At 38.5% G+C, this 26,212-nt stretch overlaps 1 protein-coding gene across 1 annotated transcript; it reads left to right on the top strand.

Annotated features, from left to right (window-relative positions):
* The first annotated feature begins 483 nt into the window (after nucleotides 1-483).
* Nucleotides 484-25,428, top strand: LOC142948112 (ethanolamine kinase 1). Its single transcript, XM_076089995.1, has 8 exons — nucleotides 484-624; nucleotides 6,395-6,657; nucleotides 7,850-7,990; nucleotides 13,059-13,207; nucleotides 13,758-13,841; nucleotides 15,831-15,991; nucleotides 19,527-19,600; nucleotides 25,359-25,428. Exons 1-8 carry the CDS (start codon nucleotides 484-486, stop codon nucleotides 25,426-25,428), a joined length of 1,083 nt encoding a protein of 360 aa, XP_075946110.1.
* Nucleotides 25,429-26,212: the final 784 nt, after the last annotated feature.

Genomic DNA, 26,212 nt, shown 5'->3' with positions numbered 1-26,212 from the left:
GTAAGTACATAAAAGTAGAAGAGGTTTACGGAAGCTCAATGACTTCTCCTTTAATTTTGTTTAGCACTACATGATCCTGCTGCAGCAGAGCTCGAAGCACCGGTGGTTAATATGTAAACTGTAGGAGTGAGGATGAAGATACCCATAGGAACATTGGCCCCTGATAAGCAAGCCGGACTGCTGAGTCACTGGACACACAAGTGGACAATTTGACTGACCGGCAATACCACGCATGGCTCTCGAATTGTTGTGACAGAAACAGATGCCAGAGTGCTGTTGTGTATTGTATCACCATCATTAAGACTTTTCTACCTCATTCAAGTTTGTTCTGTTTCATTTTTATTGTTAAGATCAAACCCACATTGGCGGATGTTTTGGTGGTCTTCCAACAGAGTGGGACTCTGGTTCAAAAGTTTCTGAACAAGTTCTAGACCTCAAACTTTTGGAGGGAAAATCCAAGACTTCACGTCTGCTTTGTTGAAAATGAACAGTCGGTTTGCTTGTGCTGGGAATCAGCTTCTCCACGTGGACCTCCAAATTGATGAGCATGAACCTCGTAGAGGAATTCTGGATCTCCTCAGCAGACTCCGTCCGAATTGGAAGGCAAAGGACATTCATATGAAGGCAAGTGAATGTTTGTGTCTAAGGGATTCAATAACGACTGTAAAAGCAACCCAGTTGCTAGAATAAATGTTGGCATTGTGCATTTCTGCAAACCACGCTATCCATTGAATGTCGTTTCATAAATACATTTCATATCCGCCTCATACATCCCATGCAAAAAACCGCACAATGCCACATGGTTAAAGTTGTGAAACGATTGGCAAGGTTTAAGCAACACAACTATTTGGATGAGGTTAGAAAGAAGATAATGTTTTTTATTTGAAATACGTAACAAATGTAACAAAAAGTAACTTAACAATATAACTACTCTAAATAAACAACAACCTTCCTGAGCAGACTTTTGCATGTAACATTACTTACGTTACGTAACAAGCGTAAAGTCAATGCTTTACTTTTGGTTTCAAATGGGACACCAGGTTCTTCTTGATAACAATCCTGTTTGATTGACCCGTCCACTAACCCTTGCTGCCCGCCTTAGTGGATTTTGTTAGTTGTTATACTCGTTATTATATAAGATGTAACTTTCCATAAGGGTTGCTCTACGTCACTGCTTTGTGCGTTGCTCGCTGTACTACATAAAAGACATCCACATTCAACGTATCCTGTGGTTTACCGTAACATACAATGCACAACATACATACAACGTACACCATTTTTTCCTCGCAACTGGGCCGATAAAAAATGCTTTGTATTCTCATATTATATTATTATATAGTACCATCTATCCATGATTGTATCTTGGTTGGTTGTATAAAGCTTATTCGAATAAGCGTCTGTTCTTTTGACTTGATCACCCCGTATTATACCGATTGAGCTTCACACATTTTTTCCATACCCGAGGGGAACTAATGCTCATCTCTTATGTGCACCACTTTGTAAAGAAAGGTTTGTGGTTCATTATTTGGGGTTATGATTATGACGTTCCAAGTCCGGCAGATCTCTAAATTTTAGACATCTTGAGCAAGTGTTTACACATAGAATGGTTGGGATGCATTATGATAATTTGTGTATATAGTCCAATGATTTTACTCAACCTCGTTATTATTACAATAGGTTCACTATCAACTTTCACTTTAATGTACTGCATCTGTTCGGATGTGCAGCCCTTACTCCTAAAACAATGAAACTGCATTTTAATTAGTTTTTAAGGGAAATTTATAGATGTGGATTTGTTTTTCACGCATCACAAATAGGTTTCTAATGATAGTCTGCATGCAGAGCAGGTTGGGGTGATGGACAGGTCAATCTTACACAGGACTTAATCCCAAGAGAGCGCACTTTCCATGTGTAACCAAAATTTAACATTCACTTATTTAAATGTATGTAACGTAACAAATGTAATAATTTGAAGACAAACCATTTTTACTAATTCATTTTACTAAACCTACCCAAGTAGTTTTGATTCCTTTTTTTTGTTTCAATTTTCAATGCTAACCGCATGTTTATAACAGTTTATAAAATACATTTCCCTCGAAGCGTAATTGAGAATGCATATTAGTAGTATGGGAAAGTCATTTTGTAGGGGACAGGGTTGGACTGTGCAACCCTAATTCTAATTTAGATGTTGAATGTCACATTGATATGTCACATGACAACACAGCACATGTCAGTGTGACATTTGCAAATAGTTTCTGTCTTTCCAATCGTGTTTGTTTAGTATCTTCAGGAAAGAATGCTGCGTGGATGAAAGAGAAGCAAAAAAAAGATGTAGAGATGGTCAAACTTTAAATTCAATATTTTCTCCCTACACTCATTTTCATAAAACATCCAAGTTGTTAAAGTGTAGACTCACAATGAGGTTCTAGTCTTCACAGGGAATATAAAACTCAATTCATGCTGTTTCACCCTTTGTGTTACTGCAATTTAAGCAGTTCCACAGTGCAATTTCCCTCACGGCTGCTTTCGAAAGATCCTTCATAAACCTTTGTGAACTTGTTTTAATATTATCGGAGTAGTATTTTACAAACTGCAGTTTTGACTGAGATTGCTGCAATATAAAACTGAACTTGAGTGCAGAACAGACAGACCATATTGTCTGCATTTTCCAGCCACCCAGAGCACCATATTTTTCCTCTTACTTAAATTGCACAAAAAGGGTCTAATGCTACCTTAATCTCTTTTCGTCAACATTGTTGAGGATATAGTTGTGGTGGTTGTCTTGTTTGAATAAGCTTCACTGTAATCGTCTATTGAAAAAAAAAAAATGACATTGTACATTGTGAGCAGAGCAGAAACGCTGCAGGTTCAGGCCATGCAGAAAGGCGGATTCAAGTGTAGTGTGAGTTAACAGACTGATTAATAAAAAGTGTCTGCATATATACATATATATACAGTGTTCCTATGGTATGATGAACATGGACTGCAGCTTACATTCAATGGATCCCATGTACACCTTCCTGCTGTAAATAGTTAACCACCAAGTGCTCCATTTTCATCTGTCTTCAGCAACGTTTGCCAAAAAGACAAAGCCCAGCTGTTTTAGGACAAAATTTTGCATTTAACACAAATGTAAGTAAATTTGGGGGCATGTCTTTTGCAGGAACCAGTTGGCCAGAAAAATGTTGGCATTTCTGCAAACCACGGATACGAAAAATGTCAATGTGTTTGCATTCGGTCGAGCAAATTACGTTAGACAGTAAGCAATGCACAGAGCAGTGACGTATGTCCAGTACCCATTGCTGAAAAATACATGGTATGGAAATTGCGTGGTATAATAACAATGATCAATGAAACACAGGACTTTGACCCGGGAGACCGGTTGTTACGTAACATTGTTCTCGCTTGTTGCATAATGTTACAAATAGAAATGTCCACAAAATTGCAGTATAGATAGTTATTTAGGCCAGTTACATAGTTATTTTAACACAAACAGGATCTTTTTTCTAACCTTAACCAAGTAGTTTTCAAGCCTAAAACTAAACAATAATTTGACAACGTTAACCACAACGTTCATTTCTGCAAGCAAGATACAAGGCTGATGTAACGTATGAATGAAACATTCAACTTCTCCTGTGGTTACAGACACGTAGAATACCAACATTTTCTCTGAAGACTTGGTTGCCACAGGCTGGGAAAATCAGATAGTATTGAGAGACAGACTAATACACTGTTGGTTCTGGTCTTTTCATGGGATTTGTTGACAATAAAAACAAATATCGCCATCTATATGCTTTAAAATGGAAAGTCGTGTCCGTCTCTAACATATAAAAACCAGCAGAGAAACCAAGGTAACTGGACAACAGAAGTAGACGCTTTTATTATGTCAACCCTGGAAACAGATGTGTAGTGTGTAGTCTGTTCAGAACAGTATAATCCCATTCTGGTCCCATGTGCAAACACGAGGTCCAATCTTTCAGAGAAATAGGGTTTATGTTTGTTTGGTGACAGCACATTTGGTGGGTGACCTCTCAATCTACAGCAGGTCCAGTAGTGTACACAAAAGAGTAGATGTTTCCTTTCAAATCCAATGATGTATTGTGTTCATCTGTTTGAATATACAGACTACACAAGGAAGGACATATAGTTCCTCTTACACCTGTGCTTTAAACTGTTTTGTATGTGAGGTTTTTTCAAACTACTTTGTTATATCTTGTGTTTCACCTTTGCTTTCTTTTTACAAACAACAGATAAAATTCAAGGCAATTTGAGTGCTTAACATGCACGTTAACGTCAAAAGAAATAAAAAACAAAAGGAAAACAAGACAAAAAAACTGAAAGAGACAATGTCAAAAGGGGTTCACACAAAATAAATAATTAAAATGTATTTAAAAGACAAAGAATTATAAATTCAGAGGCAAGTGTTTGCATGGCTTCTTTTAGCACTTGTATATAAGCAGTTTAGATACACATGCTGTAATGTACATCTCTATATACGTCCAGAAATGACAGTGAGTTTTTGTTTTCAAATGACAATGAGTGATTTATACATCAAATAAAACGCAGTACATCAGAAAAACTTTCACGTAAAGATAATATGTGCAAATCAGAGACAAAGGGAGTTTGATAACAATGTCAAAGCCAGTGAAAAGTAACCAAGTGGCCCTCCGTCCACTATATAAATGCTTGATCCGATGTCAAGGTGGGCATGTTTGTTCACTTTCCATCTAAATGAAAAACCGCTGTGTGCAGGGCCCATCTGAGGTTCACAGAATGCCATGGAGACTGTGGCAGAGAATGAGAGACTTTGAGAAACCACTGAATGACAACAAATGTCCCATGGGGCCTTTGCAGGCAAACAGTGGTCACTGTGGTATTGTTGTGTACACACACAGGGCAACACAGGCTGTGCTGGAAGTGTGATTGTTAAAGTCAACAAGTTCAGGCTGCAGCTGTCTACAGCTCTGTGTCTCATTACTGTTGCATGTACCTGTGTCTATGCGTGTTTCATTTTACATCCATTTTTCGATATCATTTTTTTTAGACACAGTCCCTCTATAAGACAAGGCCACAACATTAGCTAAAATGCAGGACCCGTCTTGGTTAATATTGCAGTTGTGTGAATTTTCTTACAATAAAGTGCAGCAGGAATGAGTCATGAAACCTAGAAGTGAATTAGCATGTTTGCACTTCCGGTTCCCTCGCATTGAAGTCGATGTTTTTTTTTTTAATGGGTTTTTGATTGGATGCCTGAAATAAGGTATGTGGTTAACACAAGCTTAAAATATTCCAACATTTTCTTCTACGATATAAAATACGTCAGTAAATACCGCTCTTCAATTTTTAAGTTTTTACGTATCTTTAAAAAGGCGGTTGCTAACAAGTTGTTAAATTAGGCTAAATGTGTTTACTTGCACTCGTGCGGTTTGTGGCCGAATATTTGCTTTTTACTTCTGGTGATTCCATCCACGCTTCAAAAATCAAAAAAGGGAAAGTTTTGATTTGTAAAGATTATCTTGCTAAAAAAAAGTATCTTAAATATATTATTTTCTGCAATATTCCAAAATCCAACCAAAAAATGTCGAGGGAACCAGTGCGACACTAACTTCCAAGGTTGGCCTACAAAAATATGTCATCCCTGCAGCACTCCATTAGTCAAAAGACCAAAAACCACCTGACACCTGATAGGACAGGTGAACCTGAGACATTTTGGGAGCACATGGGAGTCTGGGCTCCCTGTTACCCGCTCTGCACAGTTGGTAATCCATCCTTGCATATTATCTTGCTATATATATCATATATTACAATATTTTCACTGAAACATTACTTTCACCTTGCTCTTTTGGTACATATTTTAATCAATAGATATAACATAAGTATGACATAAACTGTCATGTAACCACGTACACTTAGATGTTTTAATGTTACATTATACTTCTACTCCATTTCAGTTCAGAGAAAAATAAAAATTCTACATTTATTTCACTGCCATAGTTACCAGCTACTTTTCAGATTAGGATTTTCCATGAAAGGGTGTGATCAGTTTCTGTCTGTCAGGCTAATTGACAGAGTGAGAACAGGTGAGCAGGTGTGGGGCTAACGAGGGACAGGTGAAACTAATCAGGGCGAGGCAGCAGATCAAAACTGGCGGGAGAACACACAAAGGCAGGAAGTGAAGTGATCGGGAACAAGAGGAGAGGTGAGTGATAAAATAAAACAGGAAACACCAAACATGAATGATTGAAAGATTGAAGCAAAAGAAAAGCATAAACCTAGGAGCAGGACTGGATTATGACAGTAAATGCTCTCAGTTTCTGTAGTTTATTTTTTGCACAACGCTGATAAACTGTATTTTTCCTCTTTCAACTAATTTAAATTAAATATATTTTTTCAGACATTCACAGAAGGCATCACCAACCAGCTGATTGGCTGCTTCGTGGCTTCTCTCCAGGAGCCCGGTTGTGTTCTGGTGCGTCTGTACGGCAGAATGACGGAGCTCTACGTGAACCGGGACCGCGAGGTGGAGATGTTCCAGGTCTTCCACGCCCACGGGTGTGGTCCACAGATCTACTGCACCTTCCAGAATGGCATCTGCTACGAGTTTGTTCGAGGAACGGTGCTGGATGATAAGCTGCTCCGGCAACCTTCCATCTACAGGTCTCTGCCTGAAACGGCTTTCAGATTTAGATTTATTTCTTTTACAAAGTTGATTTTATCAGAGACAATGTGCTGAGAACATGTTTGTGCTTTTTTGGGAATTTCCTGATTCACTAAAAATTGCAATATGATGATAATCAAAACAAGTCATGCTCACATTATGACTTTGCAAAAATGGTACGAGGATCAGCCTTACCACTAAGTTTGCCTACTAAAATGATTGAGTTTTTGAACAAATAAAGGCAAAATAAATCATACTGTCATTACAGGTTTAAATTTTCAAAATAAAAGCACTCTATGAAATATCTAAATCAAAGGACCCTAAGCAATACATTTGAACCCTCTATACTGTTTGAAATATGTATTTCATGTACTTGCTATGAAGATTTCCTTCATTCAACTGACTTTTCTAGTCAAATGCATTAGGTATTATTACATCAATTTATGAAACCAATGTGTAATAATGTATCATAAAATTGCTGATTTTTATCAAGACTACTTATTCAAAATGTAAAAGTTTAAATATAATATATAAGTTAAGACATAACTGTTACCACCGTTGCACATAGTATGAAGGCTGCCATACAATACCATAAATAAAATAGGTAATACATGCTGATAGCTATTATTTCCAGGTCCATTTACTGGTCAAACTGTTGAAAATGCAACAGGTTTATTGAGAGTAATGTGAAACCTTAACCATTTATGTTTTCTAAGGCAACAGTTGTGTGTGTGTGTTGGGCATCTCCATTGTGCTGATGCAGGTGCTTTTCTTTTTTAATTATTTAAGTCATATTTCATGTTGAGCAATGTTGTTTAGTCATGCCCCCGGGTTCATTCGTCATCCCAGCGATAACAGACCAGCACCATTATTCTCACCACAGGACAGTAGGACACAACACAGCCAGCCAAGGCTGAACAGCCGAGGCCACGATACACATCAATCAACCCTACTCCGCCTGATAGCCTCTGTGGGGAATACCCAGAAAACTGTATGTCACGGCTAAGATGCCTCGAGATCGAGCACTCAAGTAGTCAAAAGGTCACGAATGCAACAAGGCCCATTTTTTGAGAAGAAGAACAAGATAAGAGCGCTAAATGGAAAGGGAGTTGTGTTTCTACTCTGATAATGGTTGTTTGTGCAATAACAGCGTCGGCCAGGCTCATCTGAGAAAATGTTTTCTCTCCGCAGATTGATCGCAGCAGAGATTGGGATAATCCACTCCATCCAGCCAAACTGTGGTCCGCCTGTTGAACCTCCTCTCTGGACAAAAATGTCCCACTTTCTGACACTGATGCAGAGCAGCCCGACTTCACAGCGCTGCACGAAGAGGTACAGCCCTTGACAAAATCATCTTATTGTGTGTTTTAGATATCTGAAGAGTGCAGAAGTGCCTTAAACTTGCATCGTCTATAATGGCCGTCGGTGGGCGTCTCCTCTCAATGCAAAAAGAAGTCTATGAGTGAAGGGACTGGATTAATCGTTGTGTTTATCTGCCCTCACATCAATTGAAAACATTGGTATGTCTGGCAAACTGTCTTCATACCAACAGTGCTAAGAATGCATTGTTTCAGAGTCATTAACTGGAAACTTTATCATTGGAAACTGTAGGTTAGCAAGAGTAACTAAGGGAGAACAAAGAGCTAATTACCTCAGTTTAAAACAAATACCTATTGAGCTGCTGCTTGGAGGCTACCTCGGTGGTAAAATATCACAGTGGTAGTTTTTTGCATTCATCCATTCGATAGAAACCAGCAACATTTTCCACATCTTTATCTGTTAGGCAACTGCACTTCCACTGATTCCTTTTAACTTTTTCATATGCCAAATGTACATTTCTCAAATCTGCCCACAGTGTTCCTCTCCACCCGTACATAACATTGTCTTTCAATTAACTGAACAACTTGTACTCAAATGGCACATTCACCTCCCCAACCTTGGGGATAGAGGCCACTGTGAGCTTTCATTGGTCAGAGGGACAAGGCGGGGGAGGGGCCTCCGTGGCAGTGACATTGCATTATCTCTGACAGGGGTCACGGGCTGAGAGGTGAGAGGGTCCGTCCAGACACTACAAAGAAACAGACGCTCGTCCACAAGCTTCCTGCAGAGCTCTCCCTTATCTGTCAAACGTTCAACCTTGTTTATGTATGCAGTGGAGGGGTCGGAAGTCCAAGCAAACTGAAGCTGGCAGGCCTAGAGTCTCTGCGTTGCTTTTTAAAAAAACAGTTTCTTCTTTGAGTTTCCAAGTCATCCATTAAAGAAAGGGACGGAGGAGGAGACTTTAATGATAAGGAGTTTAAGCTTTCTGTATTCAGAAAGACAAAAGTCCCACAAAGGTCGAAGTGAACTTCTTTGTCATCAGGAAGACGAGACACAAGCAACTACTCTCTTTTTTATGTCTGTATTTTCTGGTTTGTCCACTATTTCATTATAAATCCATTCATTTTAGAGCACATCCCTTACTAAGCCCATAAAACACCCAAAGATTTATTTTTGTCATTTTCTGCTTTGCTCCAAGGAGGAAACCCTGTGGAACTGAGTTTTGTTTTGTTTTGTTACTACGAGATAGACAGTATCAATTTAAGATAATAATGATTGTACTTTTAGCCATATGATTATGTTGAATGCACTAAAATAACCTTAATTTACCTGGAGCAAGATAAAAGAAAAATATTGATTCCGTCCAATCTTTGAATTTGACATCATGTTGGAAATTCAACCAACATAAAAGGAAACACTGCCAGCGTAAGGCACATAGAGTGAAATGGAGCCCAGCTTCATTGTTTAACGTCTCAAGAGATTATGAAGATTTTGGTTTTATTAACGTTACATCTTACATTTAACTCCTTTTGCCCTTTTAAACTTCCATTTCACACACAGCAGACATATAGGAGTATCACTAAATACAACTCCTGATTTGTACAATGGATGACTTTGTATACAATGTGATACAAAAGGTGATGAGTGTATGGATGAATCAGGACATTACTCACTGTAATGGTCATCTACAGAAGCTGCACCACATTCAGAGGCCCAATAGATGGTGCTATATTGTGAGACAATTGTGTGACTGAGGGGCTTGACACAGTCCACTGCCACTCAAACACAGCCGCACAGAGGAACTCAAAATGACCAGGAAAATATTAATAATTAGGATTTGGAGTGATTAAAGGAACTCCATTTGAAAGATCTAACAGATGAGATTTAAGAGGTTAAGTCATGGTTAAAACCTGTGTGTGTGTTCGTCTGTTTGCATATATGTGGGTCTCTTGAACGTGCAACTGCATGAATGATATCACACACACACAGAAGCAGAGACAGAGGAGACCAAGAATGAAAAAAAAGTGATTTTAAACAGGCATCAGAGAAACTTTTGTATTTGAGAATGTATGAGTACTGGTATGAATGTGATCTTCAGAGGAAATGGTAAAAGAAAGGCAGAGAGAGAGCAGGAAGTGGCTGCACCTGCAGAGGAGGTCTTCAGCTCTCAAGCCACCTGCTGTGCAAAGAGAGAGACAGATACAGAGAAGAAGAGAGAGAGAGAGAGAGAGCGAAAGAGGCTGCAGCAGCTGCAAGGTTCGGAGAGGGAGTGCACAGTAGAAGTCAGAGATGGGAGAGAAAAGAGAGAAAGGCAATGGAAGGCAAGAGTGCAACCTCTTCTTCTCCCAAAGGCCCCCTGCTACTTCTCCCGTTTGCACTCCCGCGAATCGCATAAAACTGCAAAAAGGAAAGAAAAAAAAGAAAGAAAGAAAAAAATCAGTGCTCGGCTGGTGTTTGAAATCATATGTAAATAAGGCACATTGATAATGAAGCGCCAGAGGAGGAAATTCCACTAATTACCTTACAGAGAGTTGACAAGGAGCAGGAGGCGAATGTACTTGACGAACTGTTTTCCATGAAAAGGACAGAAAAGAGAGAGGAAAAGATCTGATGGCAAGACGAAAGGTTTCCATTTAAAGTCAATGAACGTCTTTCATTTAGCTTTTGACTCCCGAGTAATCGCAGGTTTTCTATGGTAAAAGTCAGTTTGTTAAGTTAAAGCCATGGATGGGTTGAAAAGGAATCAGGGTGATTCACCATTCAAATGTGTTTTTTAATTCATATTAGAGAGGAGATAGATAAATTATGCATGTCAGAGGGGGTCGTTTTTAAGTTAGAGAAAGATCTCATAGGCGAGGAGATGTGAATCAAACACTCCTCACAGCTATTTTGTTGGCCGAGATTTTCCGAAATTGCTATTTGGAAAGTAGTTTACAGCATTTGCAGTATTTAAGTTGAATAAGATAATAAAAAGGTCCAAACTCAAGCAGATATTTTAAAAAGAATATATGTTTTTGCGTATTTTTCTGCAGGAACAATGATTAATAGATCTCAAGGTGTTTGTATTCAATCAATCCATTGATCTGTCTATCCCCTGCAGGAAGGAGAACTGAGTGAATGAGGGATACAAAAATGACTTGTGTTGTTGAGGATGTGTAGGTGGAGTTGAATTAGGCAGCAGAGCCTCTGTGTCATGACTATAAACAAGGCCCCGCTCTTCTGCTTTTATTGTGCGTTCCTAACAGGCCTCACTAAATTATGTCTACAAGTGTGTATAATACCGGAGCATCTGTTTGTTCCCCAAGGAATAAATAGGTAGTGTTTAAACTACACTGTTTAAACTACCCTCTTATCGTGACCTGACGACTGAAAAGGAAACATGGAAATTAATTAGGAGACGGATGCTTGCGCAGCATTTCTTCCAGGTGCATTTTTGCACTGACGTCCAAGGACATTACTGCCTTCTTTGATAGATCGAGCAATCAACGGAGTGAAAACAAGGCATGTGACCTCTCAATGAGGCACGTCGAACTGCTTTAGTTTACAAACATGTTGCTCCGAGAAGAAAAGTGTGGAATTTGGGACAAAGTTGGTTTTACATAGATGTACTCCCCCGAACAATTGCGTCATGAAAGTATTTCTTTCCCTTCATTTGTACAAGTTAATTTCAGATGATTTTCCCTCAGCTGCTCTACACTTTCCTTAGATATTATATCAAATGTTCAAAAACTCCATCAACTCATGAGGATTTCTGAAGATCAATATTTTAAGATTCAAGAATTGCATGAAGTCTGTGTTTCTCAATGCTTGACAACGCTCTGAAACAGCATTTACAGTACACAACAGGACACTAACACACTGCTGAAAGCCAGACAATTCAAATTCTTTTAGAGTGAACAATTCTTAAAGGCAGGTGAGTCACCATGTGTGAGGGGAAATTCCGGGTTGGATTGAGCCTTTACAATAACATTTGAAGAAGAAAAGGACATAATAGTACCACTTTACAATGAGGCATGCTTTAAGTACTTTTCTCAACAGCTTTTAGAGCAAAATATAATATGTTTGACGTGTGACTGTCAAACAAAACACATGATCATCTTATATGCTATTATTTGACATATTGCTAAGGGTTGAACTACCCAAAAGGTAGTTCAAATTAGCTCCAGTTCATCCACCTATAATAGCAAAGTATTACTTCCACATTAATGCATCAGTAGTATTACAATATCATAATATTTAACAACGTAATAAGGGGTATGTTATTTTACTTTTGACACCTATAGTACAGTCTGCTGATAATACTTCTGTACCTTTACCAAATAAGATTTTGAATACAGTATCCATTCAAATTCACATTATTCACAGGTCTTTCTTCTCCTTGTTCCATCACTGACCTCTCTCATTCGTCCCACCAACACAAAAGCAGGTCACAGATGGTACAATCTGGATTACATACCGTTAGAAAAGAGTGAATTCTATTAAATAAGAAGCAAGGGTATATGTTAAATAAATAGTGCTACTTTTATTAAAGTCAAAAATGTGAAAAACCTCTTTCACCACTGTCAATGTGTGAAAGTCAATACTTCACAGTGCAATAAGCCACTGGGGTTGCAGGTAGATATGCAAAGAAGCAAAGGGTGTTCACAAAAACATTTATTTAAATTAAATGTGGAAATAAACTGCCCTTTTAGTTAAACCCTATAGTGGATGTTTGTAAAGTTGTACCAACAAAGCTGACCATATTGGATATTTGCTCAATAATGATGACACCTGTCTTATGATAACAAAAGTCATGTGAATGTTTTTCCTAAATGAAAGTCACTGGTGGCGTATTTGTCAGCTGCAGTGATTCAAACTAAAAGCTGAAGCTCTTGTCTTTTTTGCAGCCTTTTGTAGATACATCATCACACACACTGGCAAAGTTGGTATTCACGAATGTTGAACTGGACCGACAATGTGCCCAAATGCCTATGAAGCAAAGACACCCCGCTTTCATGAAACATTCCTCGCAGACAATCTTGCCTTGCCTCTTGCGAAGAAAAAGGAAAAAAAGTAATTTCATTGATTTTGCCTTTTACAGTCCCATGACTCTACAAGAGGTGCCCAGCTTTGAGACTTTGTCAGTTGAAATGGAGTCATTGAAGAGACACCTCTCGCAGATTGACTCGCCGACTGTCCTCTGCCACAACGACCTTCTGACAAAAAACATCATCTACAACCACAAAGAGGGTGAGCAACAACAGTGCACATCACTGGCACTGAAAACATGGTGCATATTATACTGAGCTAGTAAGCTAGTGTGGCAGACCATCAATCAGAGGCAATAAAGGAAACTGAATACTGTTAAGAATATTTGACTGAATTATGCTAAACTTTAATTGTAGCTCTGCGATTGAAGGGTCTCAGTCTGTTACTGAGGCTAATGTTAATAATGATGAAGGTGTATCTTTTCATCGGGTTGAAATAATGCAGCTCACAGAGTATTCATACCTCGTCCCTCTATTTTGCATAGAGAGGTGAACCTTTGCACCCCTTTATTCAATGTCTTACCTTATTTGTCGTATCCTTTTACCGGGATTTAATTAATCTTGCATATTTTACAAGGATGCCCAGGGTGGCTCTCCGTCAAAAAAGACTCCTTGTTCCTTTGACTCCCACAAGGTTCTGTACTTGAATAAAAGGAAGGAGAGTCGTCAGATACACAACCATACCTAAGATGTGTTCTTCATGTTGTCCTGGTAACCGCTGCTTCTTTCTTTCTCCTCTCCTCCTCCATCAGGAATGGTGAAATTCATTGACTACGAGTACGCCGATTACAACTACCAGGCCTTCGATATTGGCAATCACTTCAATGAATTTGCTGGTAGGTCTGTGTTGTGATGAAAAGGAGTTCAATTTGCCTCCAAATCTGTTTCATTGCCAGAACATATCAGATTGCCTCATGTGGGATATTGACTGAAGTATAATTTGGATATACAGTAAGTGGTGTGGAGAATCATTGTCCAGTTTGTCCTGTCTCTTCGACTACGATATCATTTTATCGTTCTGCCATTATGTTTCATGAAACCGTCCCTCTTCTGATGCTGCCAAGACAAATTGCTATATTCAGTGTGTGTTCTGCATGGTGATTAAAAGTGTCTTTGATGGACCAGCTGTGACACAGCAAAGGGTTCATTTGAACGTTTGTGGAACAGTCATCAATTTATCACTTTTAAGATAGTTTTGATGAAGCATATCATGTCAGCTTTCATGAGAGCACCTGTCAACTGCGCAAACTTGGTCCAATCCTTAAATTATGATGAGGTTAAATTGTGGCTCGAGTGACCTAAATGTCAAGCACGAAAAGGCAAACAATCGTTCGTATGTTTTTTTAGTGAAAGCACATGAATCCCTTTTTTTGTTCCTGTTGATAATGAGAGAAACAGCTAAACTGCAGTCAACTATCGAAACTGCAAAAGCAATTTTCCCTTATTTGCACCATACAGATCCCTTAAAGCAGGGGTCTCAAACTCATTTCCACTCCGGGCCACATCAGCATTATAGTTGCCCACAAAGGGCCGGTTGTAAATGTAACTACTCCTAACATATTGTTAAATAACTGTCTCTGCATTTGATTATTGTTTATTGAAGTGTAAAAATATTGTACATGCAGTTATATAAATGTAAACATATATTTCAGCACATTTCTGTTATAACTTAAATTTAGGGTTAAGAAACCCACATTACTCTATCAAAGATCAAACTATTAAAGAAAATAGCAAAGACAAATATCAAACAAGTTATTACAATAACTTTGTTCAAAGCTTAAAATCCTTTCAAGGGTGCGTTTGCACAATCCCACATGAAGTATTTCATGTGTTGTAAAGCCACGTTTAAAGTAGTCTTCAATACAGTACTCAATACAATTCAGTACTCACAATACATTTCCATGTCAAATGTACAGTAACCAGCCAAAGAGCTGCTTCTGTGATTAAGTATCTCATCATTTTGACTTTCTATCTCATAACTTCGACTTTCCATCATAATTTTGACTTTCTATCTCAGAATTATGACTTTCTATCATAGTTATGACTTTCTATCATAGTTATGACTTTCTATCTCATAATTTCGACTATGTGGATATTTTTGTTATGTCTAACTTTTACATTTTTATTTAAATTTAAATTTATTTTTTTTTTGCTGGCGGATTCGCGGGCCACATAAAATGACGTGGCGGGCCGGATTGAGACTTGAGACCTTGAGTTTGAGACCCCTGCCTTAAAGACTTTCAAATCAGTTTTCAAACTGAAAATGTTGTATGTTCCATCCAATTTCCATGCATCCTTCTTTCTGACATATTGTACAATTTAAGTATGCAGTGATGGAGGATATATTCATCAGGGCCTTTACTTAAGTAAAAGTAGCAGAATTGGCATTTTTCACAATTATCTGACATTTTTAAATCAACGGATTATTTGCAAAACAAAATCATCTCAAAATAACTGATCATGAGGATAATCATTAGTTGGAGTCTTTATCCCTTTCTGCCGGAACTGGCACAATGACAATCACGTCCAGACAATTTTTGACTATTCATTTGCACCATATCAACCTCACAAAGATGTAAACATCAGTGTTCAACTGAAAGTGCTGTCGTCCAGTTCCCCTGCTTCTTTGTTGTAACTCAATATATGTTTAATTGCTCAAATAATTGGAACATTTTATGTGGACCTCACTAGTTTTGACTCAAGAGTTGAGCTGATGCAGTCTGTGGCAAATCATCAAAACTGTCAGTTAGTTTAGGCATTGTATTGAATTGTAACACTGACAGTAGTTGCACCAGTATGTGCATATGTGTGTTTTGTTTTTTGAGGTGTGAATGATGTGAACTACAGCCTCTACCCGAGCCTGGAGCTGCAGAGGGACTGGCTGAAGACCTATCTGGAGAGTTACAAGCACAGCACAGGACATGAGGTCACTGTTACAGAGGCAGAAGTTACGCAGCTCTACATTCAAGTCTGCAAATTCTCGCTGGTAAGTGTCTGCTCCCACCGATATTGTTGAAATGTTGAAATATGTCATTATGTAGAGCCTCAACACTTTGGAAATTCTTTGGAAAGTGACAAATCTCTGAACAGTTATTTCCTTTTTTAAGTTCTGCTCTTCAAATATCTCAATATTATGAGATCAGTGTGTGCGTTTCAACAATATCCATGTGTGCAGACCTCTGAAATGACAGGGCGGCAACACCTCACCATCACATTTTAACAATTTACTTTTCCAGCTCCCAGAAAGATAAAAAAAATCCCAAACCACGGCTGACCCACCACTGTTCAAAGTTTGATGGACTCCATCTGAGTTGATTAGAAACTGCCACAGGGAAAAATGAAAGACAGCAGCCAAAATTATTTTTCTTATGACCACAATTTTCATTCTTTGGTGGCTCAAGTGGTGCTGGACTATCTGCCTAAAAGTGCTTTCATAGTGCTTTCAACACAATATGCAGAATTGTCCTGACCAATTTTGAGGTGGTGTGAATGTCTCTTGAAATAGCCCAGAAATGATGAGGAAGCATTTTACTCTTTTTTTAAATAAGTCGTGCCTCGGCCAAAATAACAGAGAGGGAGAAGTGAGAGGCGGGGAAAGAAATGAAGCCTGGGATGGAGTGAGAGAGGCGATAACATCAGGTTGATTGAAATCAGATTTTCTATGACAAACCGAGGAGGACTCTTGACTCGAGGGAAGTGGGAGAAATTGATCACTGACGCTTAACAAGCCAAGTTTCCAACTGGACTCGTTTTGCCGAGCCGTGTGTCAACATGAGGAATACTCAGCCTGATAACTGGGAAAATCACAGGGTCTATTCTCTATAATTTCAAGGAATTGAGCTGAAACTTCTCCGTTTAGAAATATACACAAAAGAGGCATTTTACCCACTAAATGTTGTGTTTATGTACAATACTTCACTGAATTAAATTTCCTCCTGAGAGCCATTTATTACTGGTTTTCCTTTGTCACGGGACAAAAAACAAAAACAGCTAAATACTCCAAATATCAAACATATCCAATAGTTCCCTAATGATATTAAAAAAAGGTTTTACATTTTTTTTTTCTTTTTTTTTTTTACGAAAACGATAAGTGCCACAATTTTGATAATTGATTAATTGCATAGTAAAGTAGAAATGCCAAAGATTTTCTCATTCCAGCTCCTTGAATATTTTCTATTATAGTAATTAAAATGATTTTGGGTTTCAAGACATCGTCTTGGGTTCTGGGAAATTGGGAAATTGTCACTATTTTCTGACAATTTAAAGATCAAATGATTCAACAAGAAAAAATATTTTTGGAATATTTGTTTAATGAAATCAGTCGTTGTTCGCATCCATTTTCCATCGGAAGTTGTGTCCCCTCAATTTTCGACTATTTATTTGCACAGTACAGATTTCCCTAAGGTTGTATTGTTTCTCATTACATCTGTTAAAACCAGATTATATAGTTGATAAGGTGTAACATGCTTTGGAAAGATTCCATCAACTGTAATGATCATCAATTCAGTCTGATTCCTTTTAATATTTTTATGTTTTTTTTGTATTCCCTTTTTTATGGAATGTAACTTTTGTATTACTTTCACATCTCTTGGTAATTGCTTGGAATAATCAGACTACATTGAATTCCCACTATAGTTAAGGCTCATCAAATGACAATACAGATGAATAGTCAAACCCAAGGAATCCAGTCTGCACTGAAGGAAGCTGTGTGGCTCTGCTGTGTGGCATTAACAAACCCTGGCCAGTTGCCAAAGCTCTGCGGTGTGAAGCTGCTTCTTTCGAATCTTAATCCGTGGCAAACTGTGCCAAGACGCCGTGGGGTCTTTGCGACTCGCCTCCTCCACAGGGATCCCCCGTGATGTCGTGGCTAAAGCCTGTGATGTCACTCTGCCCACACTCTCCAATCTCCGTTTTTCTCAATGGCTGCCTCTTACCGACGGTCTCTGCATAGTGTTAGACTAATGCTCTCTTAATGGAGAGCAGTTATTAATCATAATGGAAACACGCTCAATCTCTCTCCAACTCGAGACAGAGATTAGAGATGAACATCTGCCAGAGACAGGGAAAAAAAACAGGGATAACCGCACATTGCTCTTCAAGTATTTCATTCCACCCTTTATTTGATTATCAAATAAAAATGTGATTATATCACTGGGCCGCAGAACAGAGGCCTGTCTGGATCTTATTAGGACTTGCTATTAGTGGTCCTACCATGAAGATTTACAATATGGGTGGAGAACAACAGGAATTTATGGAGGCATGGAAGTCTGCGAGCTTAAGTGAGCAAAGCCATTAAGGAGGGAACCATTCAATACAGAGGTTTGTCATTCTGACTTAGCAGCGTGCCGCTGGCATGCAGCAGCAGTTATGGGAGCAGTTATAACACGACAACTGGAGGTCACTGAAGTGTGTTTTTACAGTTCTGCTCTGTGGCACAAGGAAATGTAGCAAAACATCAAAGAAAAACTAAGTTGTTGAAACCATACAGCAACAGTTATGTTTGATTTAGAACAATCTGCACTACTTATTTTCACAATGGTGTAAATACCGCAAACATAATCCAGAGTTATTCACGTTTGAAACACAGTACAGACCTAACGGTGTATCATGGACTATATCTGCATGCAGTTAACAAGTCTGTCATTCATTTGGCTAATATTCAGTCCATCAGCCAGTGTTTGCCATGCTGAAGACGCTGACATCTGACCCCACTGTGACCTGCAGGAGGGCAAGAAGAAGTGTGCTTTTGAAGCTTTAATTGGATCATCAAAAGGGTGCAGGAGAATTGCAGACCAGTCACATATTCTTGCTGCCATTCCTTTACAGACAACATCAAGAATTGTACTGAACATGCAAACGCATCACATTGGGTTCTATAATGTTACGGCTCTAGTGCTAATAACACACACACACACACACACACGTGTGTTTTTATTGCTCTAAGTAATGTAAATGTAATGATTTACGTAATGGGGATATGCATTTTGTCCTCATAAGGAAGGTGAGTCCCCACTGTGTAAACAGATTCATGCCACAACAACACAAGTAAAACATGACTACAAACACACACATACATTCCTACACTACCCACAGTGGACCATCAAGCTGCTCCAACGAAGTGTGGACCTCTCTTTCCGGTCATTTCAATAAAACAAAAATAGAACAAGAATTATTTTTTACTTTTAAGGTCTTTTCACAGAATTTTACTCCAAATGTGTTTTATATTTTTAAAAATTGCAAAAGAGGGGAACTGCAATTATAGGTACAGATCACGTACCCATCACACACACACACACACACACTATAGTGCATTAATTTAATGATTTGGTAATACTTCAACTGCTTTATTCAGCAATTTTGACAAGAATAAAATCATGACCACTGTTATGGATTATCCTAAGCAAGTCATGTATTTTCATTTCGTTGTGCAATGCTTTGAAAACTAGTCAGTAATAAATGGTGTTAAGCATGAAAACATCTAGTGTGTTCCTTTCAAGTTGTTTTTCTTTCTCTTCCACCAGGCATCAAACTTCTTCTGGGGTCTCTGGGCCATCCTGCAATCACAGTTTTCCTTGATTGACTTTGACTTCCTAAGGTTTGTATTTTTGACGAATGCGGCTCAAAGGTCACATGGAGTAGAAGGAACAAGCCTTTTCCATGTGGTTACTTTTTACCCACAGTTGCAGGAGTGTGCCTGGTTGTCACTTTGTGTAAACATTGTTTTCGGTTACTTAAGTGTTGTGGTTGTTGTACATCAAACACTGCACAATATAGACATTATAAAATTGTTAATATTGAAATCAACATCCTCCTAACATAAAGCAACTGTTTAATGTAGAAACACATAAAACCACAAAGAAAATTACGACCTGAGTGCAATTTTACTTAACAGCATTATACATCACTTAAATATTCACAAATGGATCAAAATATATCCTGTGCATTGAATTGAAGCATTCCCTGTTTTATTGCAATGTTTAAACAAACAGGTTCTTCTTAAGATTGCCTGACAAAGTAATTACAGTAAAGAGCTGGGAACTTGAGTCCAAGTGGTATTTTATTTTTTCCCCCACCAGTGTTTTCAGACTGTGTATCTAGAATCGAGCATAAAACAGGCAGGACGAGCACACTTCTTGTTGTCACTTCTTAAAGCAGACAAACCAATTTACACGTGAAATTCTCTGCCTTTCTTCACTTTTAAACCACAAATCAAGAAATCGGAAAGGTTCAGCTTTCATACAGACTTTCTAAAGAAATCCAAACAAATTTATTTTATTTTTAAATGTATTAGGATCCAGGAGACATTCCTCAGTACCAGCAACCAGACAATAAAGTTCAGGAAGGCGAAATGTTTCCTTCCTCCCCCACTTTTTCCTCCCTTCTCTTCGTGCCCCACAACCGCCGCAGTTGTGATCGTGATCCTAATCACTATTGACATACGGCACCCTCCCCTCTGTGTGGCTTTCTCCGCTCGCTTGCTAGATCAGCGACAGGGCCCCCGCCTCATTTCGATCTGGACCTTAGAGGAAATGTGATCCAGAGGGGTGCCGAGGCACAGAGGCACTATTGTTCCCATGCCGTCGGTCCTCCCTTACATATACGTCTCTCATCCCTGGCTGGGCCACATGCGCCTGCTAGACGTCTGCTCCTCTAAGCCGCCAGCTAAGGTTGTCCTAAAGTGCATGGTGAGGGTCAGGTTACCTTTCTTTAACTGGAGGGTTAGACTTAAATGAGCTCAGAGTAACGATGGGGAAACGGGTTTGAAGGCATCACTACCCGGTCAACCTCTGTCTCCCAATAAACACATTCACACACCCGCACACACTCATACATCCTAATTCCCTCTGCCAACTACTTTCAGAGTTCTTAATCAGTCATGATGTAAAGAAAGAAACAATGTGGATGGCAACTGTCAAGTTTGACCTCACTTTCATCTTTTCATTGAAATACATTGACAGTGAGCACCACAGTAATAACATTATGAGACTGTCCTTGTTTAAATACCATAAAACATTTACATTTAACAGCAAAGCATTAAGTAAGTTAGTAAACGGGTTAGCTTCTCTGAGCGTTTTTTTCTCGCTCTTCAATATGAAATGGCGATTTAAATGGTGTAAAAACCCAAGAGAAAAATGCCAAGGAGGAGTTAAGTAAATGGCATTGCACAAAGGTAATAGAAAGAAGCTTTGGGAAATATTGGGACTGGCTAGTGTTAGCATGTCATAACTTGCTCGCTTGTTAGCGGTTAGCTCGCCATCCCAACAAGTAGTCAGGTGTCTGGTGTGGCCAGGCCATAAGTGTACGAAGCATCTTATATTTCAACACCGGAGATCTTCTTATAATAGTCAACGTTAACTTCCTTAAATGTGCAATATATGCGGAAGTGTAGCACCGGAGGTTTCCCCTCAGTTAGCCAACGTGATAGCCAATCTGAAGCTTGTCTAGTTGGACAACCAGTAACTCTCATTGTAACTCTATGGAAACATCTGAAAATAATATCAATCAACACCCCCTTCAATTAACGATATTATTATTATTTATATTATCATTATTCTATTATTTTAGCAAGATGAGCGGCTTGAATTTGAATCTGCCCAAAATGCTCTGCATATTTCTTGACTGGGAAAGAGGCAGAAACAAGGCACGGAGAACACAAATAAGACCCCCAAATCACCAAGAAGCCGATTCGCGCAGGAGTTATATTACTATCACTTGATTTCTGTCTTTGGAGAAATATATTTAGTAATTTGCGGTGACATTTTTTACTTGACAAATTAAGGACATGGTATATTTGCAGACAACCTCCGCAAGTAGAGGTTCCCAGGTATTACTAGTCCTGTGCGAATAGGGCTTTAATGATCTTTCCAGAACTTCTATCGAATTGTTAAAGAAGTTCACCAATTTTCTTTTTTGCTATCTTTAATTAAACAAGATGAACCACTAAACAAAGTAGCTGTCTCTTTAGGCGCTCAACTCTATTTAGCTAGCCGCTAACTTCGTCTGTCCACCATTTGGTTCTAGGCTGTTGGTGTAAAGTGAATGTATCAAAGCATAAGTGCTGAAAAGCAGGGTTAAGAGATAATTCTGTGCAGGTTAATTACTGCAAGACCTTGTTTGCATTAAATGTAGTAATTTTATTTAATTCAAAATAGAATGATGAAAGCCTTAACTTACTTGACATGACCACAACCTTACCCTCAGCTTCACCACGCAGTTCTATTTCCCTTAACTCAAAAGAGAACACACAATGCGTTGCTGCTATAAGCTTTTGTGATAAACAAGTTCTTTTTGAGGCAAGAGATAGGAAGTTAAGAGTCAAACCCTGAAAGTGTGTGTGTGTGTGTGTGTGTGTGTGTGTGTGTGTGTGTGTGTGTGTGTGTGTGTGTGTGTGTGTGTGTGTGTGTGTGTGTGTGTGTGTGTGTGTGTGTGTGTGTGTGTGTGTGTGTGTGTGTGTGTGTGTGTGTGTGTGTGTGTGTCTTTCCTTCCACTGTTATCCCCCTGAGCCAAATCTCTGTAGACTTCCCAACTAGTGACAGGCGTCGCCCAGGCCTTGTGCTTTAACCAGGGCCAGATGTACATGTGACAATAGGGAGCCACAACGGCAATGCAAACCCGCCCTCCCTCTACCGTCCATGTTTACTTTCCTTATATGATTTTATTCATATGTTGAAAGTCTGCGAGTCAGCGGTTTAGATTTGTGGATGTGTTGGCAAGGTGAGCCGTTATTTGACAAAGACATTATTATGAGGAAATGAACGAGAAGGAGGCCCACTGTTTGGAATAGCCTGACTGCAGAATTGTGCACAAAAGCACATTGTGAAATAGAATACCTGCTTTTGGAGGGAGTTAATTTCCCCTACTTTTGCTAAATAGGAAAACATCTCAGATTCATCAGATTCATAAAATAATGATGAATGGGATCACCTGTGAAGGTTGCTGGTCTTTTAAAATGGGTACCCTCAAATATATTTCGGCTTATGAAGGGTGTGAGCGAAACCGGTAATTAGATTAACAGAAGAGAAGTGCCATGACCAGTGATTTATTTTGTTTTACTTTTTTTTGACAAGCTGAAATTGAAGCTCTTTTCACTTTTTAATTGAACAAACTGAATGTTCATAAAAAAATTTTATTTACTAAGTGGTGTTTAATTTTTTTTCACCTTTTTAGTGTGAAAGTAGAACTAGTGTCAGAATACTTAATGTGTGAGGCACTTTCATTGATAATACCAAAAAGTTTGATGGTATAGCATAACAGCCACCATATTCTTTTTTTCAATTTGAAAAGCAGAACCAAATATTTTACACGTTACAACCAAGTTTTGCCTTCATCCAATCAGGTTTAGGTCTCGTGTTGCCATCTGAGTCAATCATCCACAGTAGCATATGGTGTATTAAAAATCTGTCCAGAGAAAATGTCTTTTGAGTGTTGCCAAACCACAATGAGAGAAGAGAAAATGGTGTGCTGGCTCTACCAGGGCCACACCAGTGATTTCTTTTCTTTTCCTTATTTTTTCTTTTCCCCCAATTTTTTTTAATCGACTACTTTTCATTGGCAAAGGTTAGACGCATGCTGTACAACCTATCTCTATCAACAAGCTAAAGCTGTGTGTTCTTTGTCTAAAGGTGACCCACAAGTGAAGCAAAGAAACTCAAAGAAAGAAACAACTCGAAGAAAAATTGCAAAGAGCAAACAACAGAAGTCAGACTCTGACACAATAATTAGGGAGCAGTTTTACCCAGAGACACAGGTGAAGAACAGAGTGATGGAACACAAGTAACTAAAAGGCATGTGTCTGAATTATGTTTTTGTCTCACCGTGCAATGAAAGAGAGAAAACTGATTCGACATTGAGGAGTTCAGTGAAAGCACTGATTAAAGGACAAACTCCTCTCTGTGCCTTCATTTCTGTGCTTTTGAAACTTCACTTAATTTCAAAGGGTATAGTATAATGGCCAAGGGCAACGGCTTACTCAGACATCGGATTTATTGAAGCGTTCGATAATAAACCACTTTTCTCGCAGTTAAGTTCCGAGGCTTTGGCACAGCTTTCAGACTCAGTGCTTTATTGAATAGAGACTTGATGCTATATTGTTATGCAAGTTTTGCAAACAAAAAACATAGTGCCCACCTTGAGCTTTAAGCAGAGCATGAGGTGTGACCTGGAGTGAACACTGGACAAACAGATTATGCACTTCAACTTCAACGGACAAGTCTACATCTTTCAAGAAAAATGCCATTTTTTGATTTAAACATTTTAGAGGATGCACACTGATGAGAGGATGCAGTAACAAGATGTGATTCACATCATGAGATATGGGTATATATCAGAATCCTATAAATAGCACTTCAAGTATGTTCTAGCTTAGTGAATGAAAAGCTCCGGAGGTCAAAAGCCAGATATGTCAAAGAAAAGTTCAGGTAGTTTAAATATATGTAACAAACAAATACAGACTAAATATTCCATTACTGTGAATGTTATTACTACATAAACTACATTTACTTTTTTAAAATTGTAATATTAATCATATTTCTAAAGTGTATTGAGATGCCTGCGATGATGCACTTTAAATGAGCGCTCTCTGAATCTTACATATAAGGATCAGTTTACTCATCTTAGTGAATAACAACCAGTAAAAAGCATAGAACATCTTCTGTGGCCCTGAAGGAGCTTTTGTCAAGTCTGAGAAAATAACCCTGACGATGTCATAATGATGTCATCTCAACTTAAGATTTCAAGATTTCTTGAATCTTCTTGAGAAAAATGTTACAATCTTGAGATGTTGAGTTGAGACGTTAATCAGGCAGCGAGGGTCAAAAATAACATGATACCAAGTTGCATTTTGGAAATTCAGCATTGTTGGAGTTGGACCCAAACTCGAGACTAAAAGTCAGGGTATGTCGGTCTCTGCTTCTTTGATTATGACCATTATTTTGTTTTTTATCTCTGTCCCCTAATTTAAGGAAAGTTCAATACTATATGGCAAAAAAGCCATCCTACTGTAATAAAATGCAAATCTGCTGAGGAGAGACTTACATTCAATGCAAGCAACTTTAAAGTGCTGGTTGTTTGGACTAAGGTTGTCACAGAAAACTGCCCTTTAAAAAGAGATTTATATATTTGTTAATTTATTTAGCACAGAGAGGAAAGAGACCGGAAAGATAAGACAAACAACAGAGGAAGATTAGAGTATATGCAACAATAGTGCTGGGTCACATTTGAAGCCATTACATTGTGAAAATGCACCATTAACATCCAAGGACAGTGAACAGATTTTACATTATTTACTAAGAGCTTTGTAGGAAAATGTTGTATTCTCTGATTATTTTTTTTTCTATGCTCTGCTCTCCTCCCAGATATGCCATGGCACGACTCAACTACTACTTTAAGAAGAAAGAGGAATATTTTGTATTGACAATGAGCTAAAAACTGAGCTTCATTTACCAGCATATTGTAGCATTGCCCTGCTGTGAGTCCAGCAAGAGTTACCAATGTCCTTCTTGGTGATACGCTTTGTAAATCCACTGAAATGAAGGTTTATAATGAAATGTGCTCCCCATTGTTTGTTATTTCAGGCTGTAGTTTGAGATAATATGTTTTGCTATCATTGTGATTTTTAAAATATTTGTTTTACCACAGTCTGTTTTCCGATAAGCCTTTTTGGCACGTTGTGATAAAGGTCGTGCCAGAAACACAATAATTGTTCCCACATTTAGCAGAGTCGCATTCAGCCACAAAAACTGAGCCTGATCATAAAACCCATGAGGGTTATTTGCATGCTTATTCAGTGTGAACCACAGTTCTGATGGAAAACAAGTCTCAACTTATTTACTGTATCCAGGAGTGCATAACTGGACATTTGTTGGAAAGATGCTTTTTACCTACCTTACAGGATGTATACCGATCATATACTGCAAATTTGAAAATGTATTGTGAATTAATTTACATTTTAAGTGCTATAACAGCATGTAAATACAGTGTTAAACAGTATTATCTTCTGAATTATGTGTGTGGACTAATATGCAGTACAACTTATGTTACAACTTGGTCCTAGTTTTAGTAGGACAGCCGTTTGTCCTAATTAAAATACGGTTAAAGCTCCGAGACATTTTTACCGTGAAAAGCACAATAATGACTTAATACTGCAGCTGCGTTTTGTTTTGTAGTTCTCTGAAAAGCTACTTTTTACACTAGCCTACAACTATGGGGG

This window comes from Anarhichas minor, unplaced genomic scaffold (genome assembly GCF_050575085.1).
Source record: "Anarhichas minor isolate MPS153535 unplaced genomic scaffold, ASM5057508v1 ptg000011l, whole genome shotgun sequence".
Classification (NCBI taxonomy): domain Eukaryota; kingdom Metazoa; phylum Chordata; class Actinopteri; order Perciformes; family Anarhichadidae; genus Anarhichas; species Anarhichas minor.
Note: the sequence above shows the minus strand (reverse complement) of the source record. Positions and strands in the feature narration are given on the sequence as shown.

Bases quoted from the DNA above. Each gene is read 5' to 3' on its own strand.
- LOC142948112 (XM_076089995.1), top strand. From the start codon at position 484: ATGAACAGTCGGTTTGCTTGTGCTGGGAATCAGCTTCTCCACGTGGAC. The intron at 625-6,394 runs GCAAGTGAATGT...ATATTTTTTCAG, and splicing joins CAAAGGACATTCATATGAAG to ACATTCACAGAAGGCATCAC. The intron at 13,842-15,830 runs GTAGGTCTGTGT...TTGTTTTTTGAG, and splicing joins TCACTTCAATGAATTTGCTG to GTGTGAATGATGTGAACTAC.